Here is a 19,954-nt window from a genome sequence, read left to right on the forward strand (position 1 = left end):
GTAAAGTGGATTGCTTGCCAGCCACATGGCAACCACTTAATAAATGGCAACACGTTAAGGGATTTGCCCAAGACACACTTGTAGAACAGCCTGCAAGGACCGGAAACCAAGAAAGATTTCAGACTCCAAAGCCCATGCTCTTCTACCACCCGTTTCCTACCATACTGAGTTATTTAAACTACTAATTTGAGTAAAATACTTCATCTGTAAAATGAGGGACTTGGTTTAGTTAATTTCTAAGGTCACGGTCTATTCTAGCGACATTAGGTGCTTTTGCGTTGCAGGGTCGAGTTTCAGGTCTGTGATATATCCGAGATCTGAACGACCACAAGCTGTGCACATTGCACCGAGTTTTACTCCGACTCTGGTATTTCGTTCAATATTTAGTTTTGTGTACACACTCAGTTGTTTTTTGCCTGTCTTTTTAGTCTATCAGCGCTCTGTCAAGGGGAGACTCACACTTAGCTTCATTTATTTATATCCCCGCTTGTTCCCAAAAGGATTTAAGGCGGCGAGTGACACTGTAAGTCCCCTAACGGTGTCACACAGTGCGATTAAGAAATCCTCTTTTGATGAAATCGCCCCGTAGAAATCGCCGATGAGTGAGATGCTAACTAATGTCTTTTACTCAACTCTTAAAAATAAAAACGAATGCACCTGGCTAGAAGCCCTGGAAGCACACAGTTCTAGTTCTTCCTCCAGCCCTGACTCTGTCCCACCCGTTATTAACGGTCACTCCAATGCCCTTCTCAGACTAGCCCGAATTGTCGCCGCTCCAGTCCCAGCTGGACCAAGATCCCAGCCCGCCCCTTCGCTCCCCCTCATCACCCAAGTTTCCTGATTGGGAAGGGGCCTGAAGAACCTTTCTCACGTTTCCACGTTATTGGCTGGCACGGCTGTCAGTAATCTCTCCTTCCCGCCTTCTAGCCTAGCGCGTTTCGTGGACCCCCTGGTTTCTGCGACAAGCCGCTTACGTTTGCCTGAGCCGTGTTGCCGGGGACCGGCGACCTTTCACCCCTCCCTTCCCACAGGAGCGCCCCGGCCCCCATCCCCGCCTCCGCCGCCGGCGCGCGCCCCCGCGCGCGCACAGGCACGCGCGCGCGCGCGCGGACACACACGCTCACTCTTGCTCGCCTCACCCCCCCCCCTAGCGTGTTCCCCCCCTCACCCCCTGGCCGCCCCGCGGGCTGAGGCAGCGGCGCTGGGAGGCGGCGGCGGCGGCGCTGCTGAGAGGCAGGGACCCGAGCGCGAAGTGTGGGAGTCTACGAACTCAACCCCTCTCTACCCTCCCCTCGCAGCCATCCCCCTCCCTCCCGCCACCCCCCCTCACAAGCGGGAGAAATAATGAGCGAGACCGGGCGGCAGCAGCAGCAGCGCCGAGCAGCCCAGGCAACGGCAGAACCGCTCCGGCAGCGGCGGCGGCGGCAGCACCAGCAGCGGGAGCGAGCGCAGCGCTAGCGCGGCGCGGGGACCGCCGCGCTGCTTCCCGGCTCCTGCCCTCCTCTGCCGCTCGCTCCTCTCTCGGCATCCACCTCCTTCCCCTCCTCCTGCTCATTCACTCTTTCCCTCAGTCTCCCCTCCTCCTCGGCTTCTCCCCGCGCCCCGCCAGCCCTCGCGCTCTCCCACTCCCTCTGCCCGTCCTCCCCGGTCCCCTCCTCCCGCTCATTCACTCGCCCCTCTCCCTTCTCCACTCTCTCCCCCTCTCTCCTTTCTTCTCCTTCTTTCACCCTCCGTCTCTCACACCCCCTCCATTCCCCTGTCTCCTTTCTGACACTGCACTGCAGCTGCTCCTCAGCCCTGCCCCCTCCCCAGTGAGAACAAACCAGCAACATTGCTTTTTTTCCTAAAGAGATTCCTATTGATCCGATTAAAAAAAAAAACCCTTAAGAAACCCCAAACGCAAAAAAAAAAAAAAAAAAAAAAAGAAAGAAAGAAAAGAAAAAGCCAAAACAAAAGGGAGAACCTTCTCCCGGTACCAGCGGCAGGAACTGCAAACATGATGGCGGCAGCTCCCATCCAGCAGAACGGGACCCACACTGGGGTTCCCATAGACCTGGACCCGCCGGACTCCCGGAAAAGGCCGCTGGAAGCCCCCCCTGAAGCCGGCAGCACCAAGAGGACCAATACGGGCGGTGGGTATCGCTTCCACCTCCCCGCTGGCCCCATCCCCCGCCGCCCGCCCCTGCCTCCCTCCTTCCCGCCGCCCTCCCTCCCGCCCTCCCGCGGCCGGGACACCTCCAGCCCGAACCCGGCGGCTCCCGCGCCCCTGCCCTGCGCCCCCTCCCCTGCACCTGCCCCGCGCCTCGTTGTCCCCAACACATTTTCATTTCTGTGTTTATCATTCATCAAAATGGCGACCAGATTTTTTGAAATAGACCTATCTTTCCATTTAATCGGTTGAGAGGCTGACCATTTAAATATCCTAGACCTGGGCGAGAGGGTCCGTTAAGGAGGAGGATGATGACCCCGGAGTAAGGTGATGGCTGCCCGAAGATGCGCGCTGCATTTAACAGTCTGATAAAATAAATAAATAAATGGCACTTGGGTAGCGGATTGCAAATGATTGGGGCGCCCGAGAGTTTTTCCTCTCTCCATCCCTTGCTTTGGGCCACAAGTAGTGTGCAAAATCTTGATGAATGCATGCTCTTACCGCACTTATATTGTCGGTGTAAATATCTCATTGATTTGTCTTCGGGGGTGTGCATACGAGGGTGGGGGTGTCTGGTATGGTGACTTGTTAGTTAACATCCTGCGCTTCCTTGGAAGATGAGTTATAACGGGACCGGTGTCGCTTCTTCATTTGCACTGGAGTCATCTTAACAATGCACCCAATGCATCGAAGCAGAGGTGAATTTATCTCCAGCATATACATTATAGACGGATGGGGGTCTTGTGAGTGGCACACCGCAAAATTTGGAACATTCATTCACGTAGGAAAGGTGGATTTACCGGGCTGTTTAGTATTTAAGACATGGTCAGGTTGACGGGAATTAAAGTTTATGGAGTTAGCTTTATTTCCTAAAACATCTCTCTTTTTTTTTTCTTGAATCATCAGCCCCTTTACGTTTTAAAAATTGTGGTTATTTTGGAGAAGGGACATTATCTGTTTGGTCACTTTTAAGTGTATTTAATATAAATCACTCCTAAGCTTTTTAATATTGGCAAAATTCTTCTTAAGGTTCTTTAATTAATGAGCTTAAACGAGATCATCGTAGGCTAAGAAGTGCTAAGGAAATACACTAGGATTAGTTAGATTTGCCAGTTCACCACAGTGAGTTAGTTATTTCCTGGCAGTTGTCGAAGGCTTGGAATACACCCCACAGTTTGGGTGGATTATTTGGTAGGAGAATGGTTGTTTTGCATACTTTAAGTAGGATATAGGCAATGGCTAATTGTAGTTCTTATGTGTTTGTTAATGACAAATATAGCTCATCATTATTTACAGTCCTGAATTGTTTTCTTCTTCAATATGTTAAGTGAAGGTTTGTCATTTTATAAATTTCTGAAGTTTTGTTAAAGGGTCAGTTTATTTCATTTTGCCATAGTAACCACAGATAGAATTGGAAGACTTCCATGTTTGGAATAACAACTGGAATTTAGTCATCAGTTTCTACAGTGCTGCAAAATAATAGAATATGTTTAGATTTAACTTCCGAGCTTGAAAGCATAAATCCTACAAAATGGGAAACATTTTGTACATATTTGTTTTTCAGTGTAATTCGTTTATTTTCAATTTTTTAAAAAAATTTAACTTCATATTTCCTGCAGCTGTATGCCCAGTGCTTTTAGTTGCTGTTTTTCTCTCTTGAGGGTGGAGAGGGGATGCAAAGTTTAAAAATATCTTGTTAACCAAGTATATTTCTTTGCATTTTTCAGAAGACGGCCAGTATTTTCTAAAGGTTCTCATACCTAGTTATGCTGCTGGATCTATAATTGGGAAGGGAGGACAGACAATTGTTCAGTTGCAAAAAGAAACTGGAGCCACCATCAAGCTGTCTAAGTCCAAAGATTTTTATCCAGGTAGGTGCAATGGTGAAGAGATTGTTTGATGAGTCCCCAAGGAAAGAAAGAAGATCTACATGTGTTGTGTGCTGTCTTGAAAGAAATATTTAAACAATAGTGGAGACTTCATTTTATTTGTGTATTGCTGTATTACGTTGTATTGTGGACAAATTTTCAGGTTATTTCCATTGTTGATGATGTCTTTTTCCTATAAGATGTACTCTGTGTGTGATTTAGACCAATTGCAAGATGATTCTTTCGGGTATTTTCTTATTACGAAAAAAACTCAAAAATTTAAAGATAGAAACCTGGACAGCTGGTATCAGGAAATAGTGTTCTGAAGTTTTCAGACATCATTGTAATGACAATTAGTCTAGAGTGAATTCAGAAGAGGGGGGTAGGGAGGCTTCTTAAAGAATGGAGCATTTACTTCTGAATCCATTATGTACCTCTTTCTGCTTCATTGCTTTGTTTGCTGGCCTTGGAGTGAAGTAAAGAGGACAAGTGCTGCCTCTTCAAATTTTTAATATATTGTGGTTATAATGTAATTGAGATAAGGAAATCTATATTATTATGTAAGAAGTAAAATAATGCTTCCGAATTCCTTTTACTTAGTATTACTTAGGAGCCCTATCAGATTAAAATATGTTAATAGTTAGTGTAGGATAATAACTACTAGAATATGGCAAGTTTCCTAGGTGGTGTAATTTCTAATTTTTTTATTTTTCAGTGTGTTTTCTTATTTAAAGAGTTACATAGTTCTGGATGTTCATCTTTTTCTTATCATTTTGCTAATCGATATATGTATTTTAAGTTTAATAGAGAAATCTCCATAATTGAATAGTATGTTTCCTAGATAAAACATTATTAGCTGATTTGTTTTTGCTTAGATCTAGCTTTCTGCGCTTTTTAAAAAAGTTATATCTTTATGGCTATCAAAAATATCAATTCAGTGTGAGGTACTGATACTGCTTATTTTTTTTTTTCTGGTGGAAAAGAAAAGCTGATTTGCTTTCAGTGATCTAATTCAGTAAGAGTTCTTTAATACAGCAAAGACATCTGGCATGAATGTAAGCAGAACATTTGGAGGACTTCTTTTTCATAGCCAATCACTTGGTGGTAGAAATGGACCATTATAGTGCGTAAGAAGGTTTTAGAACGGTTGAAACTATCATTTAGTTGTATATATTAAATATAATATTTTAGGTAAACATAAAATTTATTAAGCTAAAATGCAATCTCTATTAGATACGATGTCTCTCTAAAGTTTGTTATGAGTGTAGTTTTGCAGATGGCTTTCCTTGTCTCTGAAACTTTCCTTATGCATTAAGAAAGTTTGCTAACATATTCATATTCATATGTTTAAGAGGTATATTATGATTAAAAAAATCAATGTGAAATTTTGTGAAAACCTTAGAACAAATAAAAGCATTCAAAAGAGCTTGATTGCAGAATTAATAACGTGATAGTTCTAGGAAAAGAGCTGCAATGGTAAATTAAATTCACTGTCAATAGATGAAAATGAAATAGCTTTTTTGCATTATACATGAGATGGTATCAGATGTGAAGGGATGTTACAGAAAATTGATGTTTATCAAGGATATTCCAAATAGTAAATTAAATGCCTTTTCATTTGAATATAGTTTATTTTCAGTGGGTTGGAAAGGGTGCACAGAGAATTAGGTCTTTTGTTTTTAGTCTACTTAGTTGTACATTTTTGCTTATTACATTGAAATTGCTTATTTTATTTATAGTTCTGAGGCATGGTATTTGTATAGAGCAAGAATATCTGTTGGAAAAAAATGAAAAGCTGGAATGCGTTGAATAAAATTTTGTGTGTGTGGTGACGTAACCTGATCAAATGTGAGTTGAAATGTCGGATAAAAGAAGGCTTGTACTTTGCCTGTAACAGGTGGAAACCAATCACACACTATGGGATCAATTTTAAGGATAAAATAAAGCTTGTAGTTTATAAGAAGCTTTAAGAATTCTGAACAGTTTGTATGAAAATATGATTTTAACTAGATTATTACCTGTTTGGACAGATAATCTCTCTTCTTCAAATAGACTTTAATTTTAATAGTCTTCCTATTCACACTTGACCGCAAGCCTGTGGAATTATCTAAGGTCCTGGTATTCTTAAATATAATAGCCTCTGAGTTCTTTTCAACTTCTCTTACTCAGATATACATAAGGCATACTTACCTTTTACGTCTCAGATGAGTTAAATTATAAAGATATGATTCATATTGCTGAGTTATAAAGAATTTCTTAGAGGATTATGGAGTAATTTGGCAGCCCATTTTTGTGTCTTTTATGACTGTCATATTCTATTACAATGAATATATCTGATGTTTATTTCATGAAGCATTTTTCTGTTTCTCATTTGGTCAGAGAGTATATTTGGAGAAAAGTGTATTTTATCTGTATGCCTAACAGATTTCCTCAAATTACCTAAGTTTTGAAACATTTTAATTGTTTCTAAGATTTAGATTAAAATACTAGTGTATTGGTAAAAACTTCCTTCAGGATGCGTAACACAGAATACAGACATCCTTTGGGGACATTTGAATAAATTTCAACTCAAATGATAGGTACTTTAAAAAATTATAACCAATATAATCTCATATTTATTTTTCTTCTATCAGGTTATACCTTAAGCAACCCTGCCTTTCTGAGTAATTTTTAAAAATTTTAGTTGAAATGGAGAAAACATTTTTGTACATTGATTTGAATTTAGAATTTGTACAATTGGATATTGCATTGTGTATTTCAACATGTCACATGTTAAATAAAATAACTTGGGAAAGTTGTGTGATGAGGAATTGTGAAATGCATTTTTCACAATTTCTGCAGTCAGAAAAAAATGATCTACAAGTAGGTTTATTTTACTCTTTGCTGTACTGTGTAATTCATTTATTTTTAAAAATCTAATCTTGTGGAATACTGACTTAATACTGTGGTTTAAGAATATATCTTTTTTCTTAATTCATTAGAGCAAACTAATTTGATATATTTATATATCCTTTTATAATTAGATTACATAAAGTTACCTTATAGTAAAAACAGTTTTCTCATTTTGAGTAATATATTACTATATGCATTTTCAGAATGGTGATAGTTTTTTTTTTAATTCTTTTATTTTGCATGTGAAGATGTGTTTAGTTTTTGTTAATAAACAGATTGACTTTATCTATTAAAACCATATAATAGATGGTTCAGGTAGGTAATCAGAAAAATTTATTGCATACATTATTGGTTGGGAATAATAAAAGACATATAAAATAAATATTTTCATATGTGCCTTGGATTTTAGAACTCTTCATAGTATGTCTATTTTTATTATATCATATGATATTGGAGGTATTCATTATATCAGTCAAACAGGAATCCTTCACTGTAATGTTGGAATCTATTTGCGTATATTTTATACTGTTTTCATATTTGTGGTTATAAAGCTGGATCACGTTTAATACAAATTATTTCCTTTTATGATCCTTAAGTTAAAATTTGTATTTATTATTACTAGATTCCTTATATCTTGATTTTGTCACTGTTGAACTTGGGTGGTGTTTTGTTTTTTGATGACAAACAATTTATACTTTAAATTTTTTTTAAATCATGAAAAAGCACAATGTAAGTGAAATTTTCTTTCAGCGAAGGAAATGCCCTACACTGCTTTTATTTTGACTTGAGCAAAATTCAGTGGCCAATTTAAACTTCAGGATTTGAATTGTGTAAGCATGATGATTTTTTAAAATTCAGAGGAGATAGTGAAGTTTAAAACGGATTACTTCTGTTGGATGAAAGAGTATTATGATACTGGTAGTATAATTAAATGTAAATACTTATAGCTTCCAAAAGTTACAGTTGGACTTTTTGATCTTAGATGCAAAGAATCTTAGAAATTTATTGGTATATATTTTAAGACAAAATAAGTCGATAAAATAGAATTGTAACAAGTAGAGAAAATAAAGTAGTATAATTTCCAACATTATTGGGTGGATTTAATATGATAGTTATTATTGCACTGTGATATACCTTTGATTTTAGTATGATCCAAGAGTTGCTGACACAAATTGTTTTTACTTGAATCTTAAAGTTGTAATGTTTATATTTGACACACTGCCTATTGCTATGGGTTACTTTTATATTTTGGTTCTATATCCTCAGTTGAAGGACGAACATAATTTTTTACTACTTATACATTAGCATCTCTGTGAATTTGCTATGTTTTTATTTTTCTAATTTATCTTAAATACTTTATTTTCCTATTTTAAGCAATGGGAAATCTTATTATATGAAGGGATATCATTTGCATAGCACAATCTATATTAACATTGCAGTTTCCAAAAGATATAATTTTTATACTTATGTATGTAAATATGGGAAGATGAATTAGCATTAAAAATCTTACCTATTCTTTTTGTTTGGTTCTTTTTTATTTCATTCTGATGTTATGTCTTCTGTCATTGATATAGTAAGTTATAGAACATCATTGATTTATAGTGTTGATGTTTTCATGAATCATATAGCACAATGTCACTTTGAAATTTGCTATTTGAAGCCTTCTGGGTTTTGGAAAAATAGCTCATTTAAAATTTGTGACATTGTAAGGAAATACATCTAACAACATTGCCTTGCAAATATCACCCTAAAGGATTTTAGGAATAGTTTAAAAATAGTGAACACGGTTGGTGAAGTAGTTGAATATTTATGTATTGAAGATGTTTCATATAATATAACAAGAGGAAATATGATGTGTATTTTGGAAACGCTAAGGAATATGTGTTATCACTAAAAACCCAAACAACAGCTATCAATCAAAAACTAGTGTATTTTATACTTCTATTATTTTATTTTGTTTTGGTCTGGCTTAAAATATTACTTTTAAAACTATTTTATTAAATGACACAGATGACATTTATTGAATATATATTATTGTGCCTGTTAACTACAATTCAGCACCTAATAAACACTTTTTTTTAACCATAGAGTTTTTAACCCTAGCGTCTTAGTTGTGTCCAGTTTAGTAGAGCTGTATTTTAAAGCATAACTTTTATGTGCAAGTACTTCTTTTCAAAATAAAACTGATGGGGGGGGACGAGGGTGGGAGATTTGTGCTTAATTGCCATCTCATTTCCATCTTTGGATACAGCTTTAGCATAAAGTTAAACAACATCTGCAGAGATCTGACTGACAAACATCTCTCTGGGACTCATCATTGCAGCCTGCAGCAGGTGCATTCAGCTTTGCTATCTTTTCCAAAAAGAGGTTAGTTTGTTCTAACATTTATCAGTAGACCAGTGGGAGCAAGTGACTAGAGAGAAGAGGTTGGTTGTCACTTGTCCAGTGCTGGAATACTACAGGTAATTGGACTGGACTGGTGGGAACCGCAACAGTGTGTGTCTCTCATTGCACTGCAGCTGCTATGGAGCTTAATTAACCTGGCCCTCGGAGACTAAAGTGTCATGGTATAAAATGCAACATGCAAGAAATGAGGCAGTACTTTTCAATATTTTCTGATTGGTTAAAGTTTCCATTTTCTTCATCTTATTTTTTAAAGATATGGCATTAGCTTTCATATATTTTAATATGGAAATATTTGCAACTCAAAATCGTTTTTCATGAATCTGATAGAATGTACATAAAAAAGGGAGACCTTAGGTATAGAAATAAAAAAAAAATAATCTTAGGTCAGAAGTGTTTAAATTTCCCTGTTCCACAAATACATATTTAAAGCAGGAGTGAGTAGAAATAAGTGGAAGTACTTTTTAGTTTTTTTAAAAATTATCTCTGATTAACATTTGTTTATTTTTATAGGACAGAAAACCCATGTAAATTAAGTTGTATCTTTTTAGAATGTTGAGGGCTTTGGCAAGTAAACTTTACAGAGTGTTTTGAAGTGTTTGAACAAACAAGACAGGTAGAGCATATTAAAGATATTTTTAAGATGTTTGAACATAAGAGTCCTGTTGAAATGGTTCTTTACCACATTTTATTTAAATAAATTAAAATTTAGTGAAATGAAAACTCAAAAACTTAGTATGTCATTTATTTCTGTTGTTTTTAATTTCTTAGTCTGTTTGAAGTATTGACTTAGAGTATACTTCCTTGACATATATAGAAGTTTCTTGTTTATTCTTACAATATTCCCAATGAATGAATGTGGATATCTTTTATCACAGTCCTGTTCATTAATTAGCCCTTAAATGGGGAACAATTTCTAAGGTAAAAATATGTTTAAACTAAATCTAGCAACGTGCTATACTACTTTAAAGTAATTTGGAATGTGAAAAACCTTTGGAGTCTTTGTGAAGCAATTTTGTAGTTTGACTCTTCTATTAACTTCCTAATTTGAATTTTTGGTGATCATTGAATGTAATTTGTCACTTACTCAAGAGTAATTAAGTTTTGGAGTTTGCACAGATTTTTTTCTAGTATTTTTGTAACCTATATACTTTCTTAAAGGAATTTTTGCCGGTGTTGACATTAACTATTTGATTATGATGATACTGCTTGTAAGAAAAGACTTTTTAATTTAGTCATGATATTTGGTATTTATTGATGATTATAGTAATTAAAGAAAATAAGATTAAAATAATCCTCTCCAGAGGTCAAGAGAATCATTCCAACACATAAATCATTTTGTTTTTCATCAAATTTTTTTTGTTTTTAACATCATGAACTATTGTTTTCTTATCAATTCTTATCAATATAAACATGATGCTTTAAAATTTCACATATGTATTTTACCATGATTTTTAAATTTTTGATAAACCAGACATTGAATAATAATAAACATTTTAAGACTGCAAAGCCAAAAAAAAGATTATGTACACTGATAAACTTTTTGAGATACTGTCAATCTTTGCCAAGTTTCAAACCACTATATGGATATCCTTTTCCATGACAAAATCTTGATCATGAAAACACCTACTATCTGCGCTCCATCATTGATCTTTTGCTGCTTCCTGCAGGGCCTGTCATAACACTGTTGACAGGACCAGAGGAAAAATGAAATCAGTATCTTGAGTTTTTTAACAGCAAAATGATTCAGGTAAGATTATTTGGTGTGGAAAATAAAACATTTTTTCCATTCTGAATCTAACATTTGATGCTTAAAATTACTGTTATATTTTTCTTTCTTATTTCATGATCTGTTTTATGTCTTACTGATGTTCAGTATATTTCTAATTTCAAATGAATTTTATTCTGAACTCAGTAATTTTTAATTTTAGATAGTAGTGTTTTTAACTTTTCTTGTGACACTGAACATACTTTTTTGAAGTTTTGAGAAATAACTTTTTTTTCCATTTTAAAGATTTTTGACAATACTTATACATTGAAGGCCCCATAATTATATTCATGGGATATTTTCACACAATGAGTTTATCAATTAAATATGATGTCAAATCCTGTATTTTTTCTAGGATATAATAAATGCTGACTCTCAGCTTATTTGAAGTTTGGCTTTTTTTAAGTTGTTCATGTTTTACTGTTCTAGGAATTAAACTAGGCAGTGACTCTATTTTAAGGCCCAGGAATTTGAGGGGAAGGACAGAATAGAAGGAAAAATAGTGCATTTCAGAAACACAGAATAGTAGGAAATGGAGTAAATCTTTTTGTTTTTGCTTTTGTTTTTATTTATGTTGCTAAGAATTTTAGGAGAACTGTTGCTTTTTAATTTTGGTTATATTCATTCTTGAAATACCTGACTTTGAAGTGGTTAGTGTTGGAGGCAAGTGAACTCTTACTGGGAGAGCTTATTCACATAGTTCAATTATTCTTTGTATAAATCATATTTTTATTTTTCTAAGACTAAATTATGATTTCTTAAAAAAGTCATGAGAAATATTTTTAAACCTAGTTTGATTCTTTAGTGTAAAATCTGTCTGGCAGCTTTTCTTTTGTTAATTATTATGTGTATATGCCTCCTATGAGCTCAGGTGTAAGCAGCTATTTGATCATCATTAGAATTATTTTAAGTATTTTTTCTTCATTAAAGAAATATTGACATGCTTTACCCTATGGAATTGTGTTTTGTTATTGTCTTCTTAAATTTTGTTTTAAATCTTTTATGTTGTGGCATCTCTGTCAAAGACTTAACGACAATGCTTAAGAGTAGCTATGAGGTTTTCAATTTAAGGGATTTGAAGAAATAGAATTGTGGAACTAATTGAAAGTGATGGAGTTTAGATATGATCTATTCTAAAACTTCATTTAACAGTTGAAAAAACCAAGGCACTAAGAGATTAAGTGACTTATGGAAGGCCTTTTAATTATCTTATAACTTTTAAATATGTTTTCTGAATTTGTGGTACAGTTGTAGTAGGTACTTCATTCTCTTCTTGTTTTGCTCCGCTCTTTGCTTTTCTTTTGGATGTTACTCTGAGGAAGGAAGTCCTTACCTCCTCTCTTGCCTAAGTTTAAAATTAATATGCAGTTAAAAAAAAAAAAAAACTAAAATGAAAGCTCAATGGTTATTTTGCTACTTTTCTTTAGTTGTTACACTACACTGAAAGACCAAAGATAGGGTACTCTATAGTCCTTACCACATATTGAAAAGAAAAAAGATAGGATAGGATATATTGCTATAGTTTATATTGCCTGGAATATATAACCTGTTCATTTTCTGTTTTCCTATGATTACACTATTTGAAAATGGCAGTGTTTTAAGGGTAATTCAATTTCTGCAGCTTTGTTAGTTCATTTGCAATTTTTTTCTTGCTTCCATTGTTAATTAAAAGCTCTATTCTTTTACTTTTTAATTTTTGGTTAAGCGGAGTATTGACCTTAATACAAATAATATGTAGACTTTCTAAGTCTGATTTGTTTTCAAGGATTATTTAAAGAATATATGTACTTCCATGTTTTTATGAGTTTTATAAAAACTTCCCTTAGTATGGCATATCTGGCAGGGTATTCATAACAGTTGGTTTAAAAAGACAAAATATTATGATTACAAAATAAGCATGAGGCTAATTATAAAGCAACATAAGTAACAATATAGCTATCTTATTCAATAATTATTTGAAATTATCACTATTTTCTCTGTTTTGTCTATCCATTTCATCAAATTGGCCTACTTCTCAGTTAATTAGAATTCTGATGTTATTTATATTGTATTATAGGCTTAAGTAGTACTTTCTAACATAATTATAAAAGTACTTAAAGTGATTTTGAAGACTTTCCCTTACATAGCTGTAAATTAAAACAGAAAAATTCTTTTGTGATAGTCTTTATTTACATCAATTGAGTAATTGGATTAAAGTCCGTTGATTTGGGGACATTTATGTCATCCTTCTTGCCTGCTGCTATGTATTCAGCATCAGCCCAATCCTGTAATCATTGGTGGCACTAGAAATTTCAACACATGTATGAATGAGCAATTTGAGGTTTCTACTGTGACTCATGTAATACCAATACAGTGGATATAGAAGTAGTTCATCTTTAGTTTTTCATTGCATTTCCAGTTTACTTTGATGGCGTGTATGTTTGTATGTTTATAAAATGTGTATTTTGGGGTAGGTGAGATAATGAGTTAAATTCAGACAAATGAGAAATACATAGAAGTATTAGGACAGGTATTGGCTAAATATTAAGGAAGAAGAGTGATGTGTGACAGGGGAGAGTTTTGTGTTGTATTTAGCATACTATCCTGTGTGAAGAAAACTGAAAGCCAGTATTATAGGGAGTATTTCAAAGCTACCTCTAAAATGAAGATCACCTTTAAAATACTGACTTAAGAAACATGAGCTTCATTAAATTTACTTATTAATAAAGTAATTAAAAGTACCTACTTTACAAGGTTTTATAGCTATATCACGATTTATGGCCACATGACCACATGTGCAGTAAAAAACAGACCACTCATCATTTTTCTTGAAACACCTTCAAAACCAAATATTACTAAACATCAAATTAAAGTGACATATTACAGGTATGGTTACTAAATTTTCATTTATAATGTATTTTAATATCTTCTTCTTCACCTATAATAGCAAAGTTAACATGTAACTTTGTGGGAAGAAGTTACATTGTGACAATTTAAATTTCTTGTTAAATTAAATTACTAGACAATTTAATTTTCTTGTTTACTAAGAAAAAATTGTGCCAGCCTTGTAATAGAGTAGAATTTATTTGCCTAGAGTTTGACCAATTTAACTATTAATGTGTTTGTATATGTTACTTTATTTGAAATAAAAATTTTAGAAAAATGTTTGAGTTTGAGATGTTTCAAGGTCTTTTTAATACTTTGTAAACACTTAAAATTTAGAGAAATGCGTAAAATACTAGTGTTTTTCTTGTATTAATATATTGTTTGATTTTTGCCATAATAAACCAATGAAACAGCTAAGATTTAGTAGACATGCTCTCTTTCATGCCTTAATTAGCCCCCCACATTTTAATAAATTTTATTTATTTTTTTAAAAAGTGATAGAGAACAGTGGGTTAAATTAACCCTATCATAGTGTTTTTTTACCTGGCTACTTCCTTGGCCTTCCTCTGCTACCAACATGCCTAGATTTTAACAGTTGTATGGATATTTGGGTGCTCTCTTTGAGGTTAGAACTAATTTTACCATGCCCTGAAGATCTTACTCTCAACCAGTGGAGCAAGAAGAAAGAAAAAAGATGAATACCTGGATATAACAAAGTTTGATACTCTGTAATGGGAGAATTATGTATAGAAGTTGAAATTACCTGTTTCAGTGTCACGGTCTTGGGAGGAGACGTTAAACTTCAAAGAAGACTTCAAAGAGGAGCTGACAGGGTTTTGAGTATTAAGTTTTAATTTGCTTGGTAGACAAATGTGGAAGAGCATTTGAAACACAGAGACAGAAAATATATAGACATAGTAATATGTAAAATCATAATATATTCAGGGGCCCCAAAATAGGTATTTATTGGATAAAAAGTGGATTTTGTTGGATATGGTGGTAGTGATAGGGAGGCACTGTAGATATTTGTACAGATAAGATAAAATGTATTATGTATTGAAATACCAAAAAAATAAAAAGAAAAGCCTGATTGAAAAATATTCATCTTGGTCATATTCATTAGCAAGAATTATTTTAAAACTATACATCTCTTCTGTCAATAAAATGAATGACAGTGATATTGTAATTAAAAAATATGTATCTGTATAAATATAAATAGTGATACTTGTACTTTGGAGGATGGATTGTCCCAGTTGTCAAAATGTAGAATTGAGTATTAGATTGAAGAGTCTGACTTTCTGTTTAGGAAATGTAAGTACAATAAAATAAAGACTTATTTATTTAGAAAAGAAAACATGAAGGGAAAGGTGGGGCAACTAGAAATACAAAAAAGATGTATTAAGAAGTATGAGTTGTGTTGAAGCAATTATAATCTAAGTGTGGAAGAAAAAAAATGCAGGGACATAGTGAAGGACAAATGTGAATGAAGACTGTTTTGCTCTATTCAGGAAAGCTCTTTTACTAGTTTGCTTTTGATTCGCAACAGTTTATTTGATAAAATTTGTAAAATTTTTCTCATTTCTTAAATTCTTTCAATTTGTAGGCTTTTCTTGCTTTCTCAGCATATGGAAGGCTACGTTCAATTTTAGTTTGATGGAAATTAGTGATTTACACAATGTGTGTGTGTATGTGTGAATTTGATGCCATTCAAATATTAAAGGTTTGGTATATTGTAGAGAGACAGGTTTGTTATGTCAAAGAAAATTGAAACTTACTATGTATTTGTTGATTCTCTGTTTATAGTTATTTTGTTTGAATTTTGGTTGTATATTGAAATACAGCATGATTTCCCATCATTGATAAATAATTACTTCAGGTAAGAATCAATCTTAAATGATATTCCTGTCGAATTTAGATGAATTAAAAAAGATTGAAAATATGTTACTTTTTATGTAGAAAATTAGATTAAAAATTATCTTGCATTTTATACTGATTTGTGAAATTACTGGCTACTTGTATAGAGAAACATTAAAAAACTGAACAGCTGAAGTGACATTAAGCACCAGATAAGGATTTAAAATAAAAATATTCTCTATGTAATCTTTATTTAAGTGCTATTCATAATTTAGTAATACAGATAGTATAACTCAAGATTGACCTCAATATAAAAAAGAAGCATAAGTGTCATTGCCTTAAAATTGATATCTACATCATGATATGATTTCATGACTTGTTTTTGAAGTGATAAATGATCTAGGCAAGAGCTAATAACTTTTTTTGCAGAGAAAATAAAATTGTTTTTGAGAAAAGTTTTGAAGAAATATTCATTTGTGATTGTTTAAATTTAACATCTTTTACAATTTCTGCTTTTAAAATGATACTCTGTTTTGTATTTAAACAGATCTCAGCTAAAAATTTCGAGCCATGTTTTCTTTACAGTAGTATTTTAAACTAATTCTTCTGAAATGTATACCTATTTTGTTCAAGGAAGGTATGTTCTTCTCAAAACTTTATCACATTTTTAACTACACTGGTGTATTTGACATCTTGTTTAAAAACTAGAGTGTCTCTACATATGAAAACACAAACTGTGATAATGAGCTAGATATGCCATATGTGGCAGTTTAGGTTGGCATATATCTCAAATGGCATGTTTTATGTACTGCATTACTAGGATTAGTAATTTTGCAGTGAAAAACTGTTACTTTTATTATATAGTCTTCCTGCTGGTGGGCTTATAATTCTGACATACCCCTTATTCAAAGTCCCTATTTTCAACTTTTATAAAAATTATTTTACTGTTCAAATTATCTACATTTGACCTGACTAACCTGTTCTCTGAAGTTTGTCAAAATTAAGATATAACTTTAAAAGTAGAATTAAAACATATAGTCTATAGCTTGATTTATGAATGTAAGTAGTAATTATATATATTGTGTTAAGGAATAATAATGCTAATATATTTTATATGGCCAAAAATGGTTTAGTAAATAATTAAGAATTGGAAGCAATATTTTAATTTTTAGATAAAATACATATGCCAATAGTAAAAGCATCAGGTTTTATGACGTCTAGGCAGTAAAGTTATTAAAAGCATGCTGCAATAAATATTGCCCTTTTCTGGCAAAATGCTCAACTTTGAATTCATATTTCAGTTTTCTTAGACTTTTTTTAGATTACAAGATTTTCTTTTTAAAAACTTTTGTCAAAGTTTTTACTGAAGGCCTTTCAAATTATTTAGAAGATTGCATTAAAGATAAGTAGAAACTACAATGCAATGGGGATAAATAATTTAGATAATTTAAAGGGATAATTTAAAGGAATAGTAATATTGGTAAAAGTTGTATACATTACTTGACTACTTAAAATATGCAGAATAAATGCAATCCTGTTTAAGGAAAATTTTGGGTTTGTGAAATTTTCCAAGCAAGTTATCTAAATTCATATTTTTCCAAATTCTGCCTTTTAAAGAGCCACACTCTGAATTTCATTATGTTTGCATTTAAAGCATCTCTATCATAATTAATAGGAAGACCAATAATCTTATTTTTGAAACTCTAAGACCATACAACTAAAAGTTATTTATTTATCAATTACGGCTTACTGTGACCTTACATTTCTATCATCTATTTAATTCTTAAAATATTAGTGTAAAAGGAATTTTTATTTTCATTTTACATAGAAGGAAAATAAGACAGTGAAAATTGAAGTGATTTGTGATATATCAAATTAATAATGAACCTGTTTACTGTTACTCTGTAACAGTATTCTGTAATTCTGTATTTGCATGAGATTACTTAAAAGTTCAGAAATAAAATATTCAAAGTTTAGTTATGTAAGATTCACCAAACTGCCACATTAGTCCATCACTGGGAGATAATCAGATATTTTTGGTGGGTGGTAAATTTTTTTTTCCTATTCATATGGAAATCCTACAAATTAAAATTTTGCCATTGAAAGCCAACTGTAATAATTAAGCAAACTACAGACATAAGGACAGGTTTTCTCCCCCGACCAGACTTGTGTTTGCATAACCTTGATATCTTACTTTTCTATCTTCATATTGATATTAGACCTCTAAGATAGTTTAAAATTTTGCCTTATCTTTGATATTATTTACATGAAATAATTCAATTGTTCCTGGTCTGGCCTACTTCTTAAATCACATATAACCACTACCCTACAGATCCTGAATTATAGCCTTAAGGTTAGAAAGGTCTAGTCAAATGATTATGATAGTACTCAATATAATCAAATTTTTATGAGGAAGATATGCTATAGATATTATGTAGTAGAGTTTATTAAGGAATTATCACATCAATTCTTAATGCCTTCTGTGGAATTACAATGGAATAAAAGAACTCCTAGTGAACATGTGGTGTTAGATCAGAGTTTGAATCCCAGTTCTGCCATTTACTAGCTGTAAGATTTTAGGCAATCGTTTAATCTTCTTGGACCTCCAGTTTTTATTATCTGCATATTAGGTTATCAGTACCTCTCTCATAGTTGTAATTTGTTGGTCTAGGTATCAAAAAAGGAAAGCTGTAAAAACATATCACATAATATCTGGCATATGATAAACATTTTATGACTTTTTTATCTCCTCTTTCTTTCCATGTTTGTATCATTTAATAATACTAAATTTACAGAAGAGATTTTGATATAAAATAAATTACATTAATGTGGCCCTAAAAAGGAAAACATTTCTATAAGGATTTTTTTTCAATTGAAGTATTATTTTTTCTCATGATAATTGTTGTAAAAATTCAGGCAATACAATGAATGTTAAAGCTGACGTCTCTTTATTCCACCTCTTTAAAATAATTAATATAAATAATTTTGTATATATTATTTTAGACTTTCTATAAATGTCATTTTATATAAGTTTTAATCTTCAGCAGGCAATTCTAAGGGATAATCATTTTTATACGTAGGAATGAGTTTTCAGCAAACCACCTATCTTGGTTAGTGGGTTTATAGAGGCTCTAAGTACAAGTGCCCTTCCAATCTCAGCTACATAAGTAGTTTTAATGCCTAAAAAAGTGTTCTGTGGTAGCCCTAAAAATATGTATAGCTTTGTTTGTTTTTTGCCTATGTAGCTGAGAAAAAAAAAACAGGGATATGAATGTGTAATATTAAAGCATATTATAATTTCATATGAAGCATATTGGTTTATTTGTATTACAGCTCTTAAAAAATTAATTCTTTAGCTTTTCTCTTCTTCATCCTTGTACATGCAAATAGAAAACATTAAAAATATTGATCAAAGCTTTAACAGGAATTTAACAGGAAGGAATCAAGTGGCATATAGAACATTTAATACTGGCTTTCACAGTCTTTTATAAAAGACCCAAAAATTTTAGTGGTGTAATTCTACTAAAGGTATCTTTTAGGGTCTGTGGTTATTCCTTTCCATTCCTCAATAAGTATTCGTATTTTCCATAAGTCATTACACATATTCTCGATTTCCATTATGCTAAAATCACTTTTTACTATGTTTATGTCTTGTCATAGTCATCATATAAACTTAATGCTGTATTGGCACACCTTATATATTAAATTAAATGTATGTACATGTTAAATATTTAAGATTCATGTAATACTGTAGCGAGAACAGCTGTAAATATAGTTTTGTTTATGTCTGGAGAACAATTAATTTAATAAGATTATACTGATTCTTGGATTGCTTTTTGGAAAAAAATCATAGTATAGAGTAAACTCAATTTTTTATTTAGAATGTTACAGCTTTGAATATATAAGAATACTAGATGCTCTAAAAAAATAAGAAACTTTGCTAAAGATCATTTAATTCCTGAATGATTAAATATTGTGGGCCTAATTTTTAGAGCAATTGATTTATTCTTAGATACTTAGAATCTGTAATGATGATGAGAGTGAAGTCTGATTGGAATGAGAGTAATATTGAATGTTGGCAGTTCATAGAAGATTAATCTGTATTCTGGGTTAGAGATGACTACGGGTTATCTCTGTCTCTATATTAGGGTATTG

The 19,954-nt window shown here is 33.1% G+C and overlaps 1 protein-coding gene across 4 annotated transcripts in view; it reads left to right on the forward strand.

Moving 5' to 3' along the window:
* Positions 1 to 1,198: 1,198 nt before the first annotated feature.
* The window catches only part of NOVA1 (NOVA alternative splicing regulator 1), a 146,727-nt gene continuing 127,971 nt past the window's right edge, over positions 1,199 to 19,954 (forward strand). For 2 of the 4 annotated variants that reach the window (XM_012773485.3, XM_012773486.3), the window contains exons 1-2: positions 1,199 to 2,132; positions 3,877 to 4,020. In XM_012773485.3, the coding sequence (XP_012628939.1) occupies positions 1,997 to 2,132; positions 3,877 to 4,020 (280 nt within the window). In that variant the 5' untranslated portion in view covers positions 1,199 to 1,996. Of the gene's footprint in view, positions 2,133 to 2,316; positions 2,848 to 3,876; positions 4,021 to 19,954 lie in introns of those variants that run through there. The other 2 variants (XM_076004141.1, XM_012773487.3) reach the window with 2 other exon arrangements.

Source organism: Microcebus murinus, chromosome 6, assembly GCF_040939455.1.
Source record: "Microcebus murinus isolate Inina chromosome 6, M.murinus_Inina_mat1.0, whole genome shotgun sequence".
In the NCBI taxonomy this organism is placed as follows: domain Eukaryota; kingdom Metazoa; phylum Chordata; class Mammalia; order Primates; family Cheirogaleidae; genus Microcebus; species Microcebus murinus.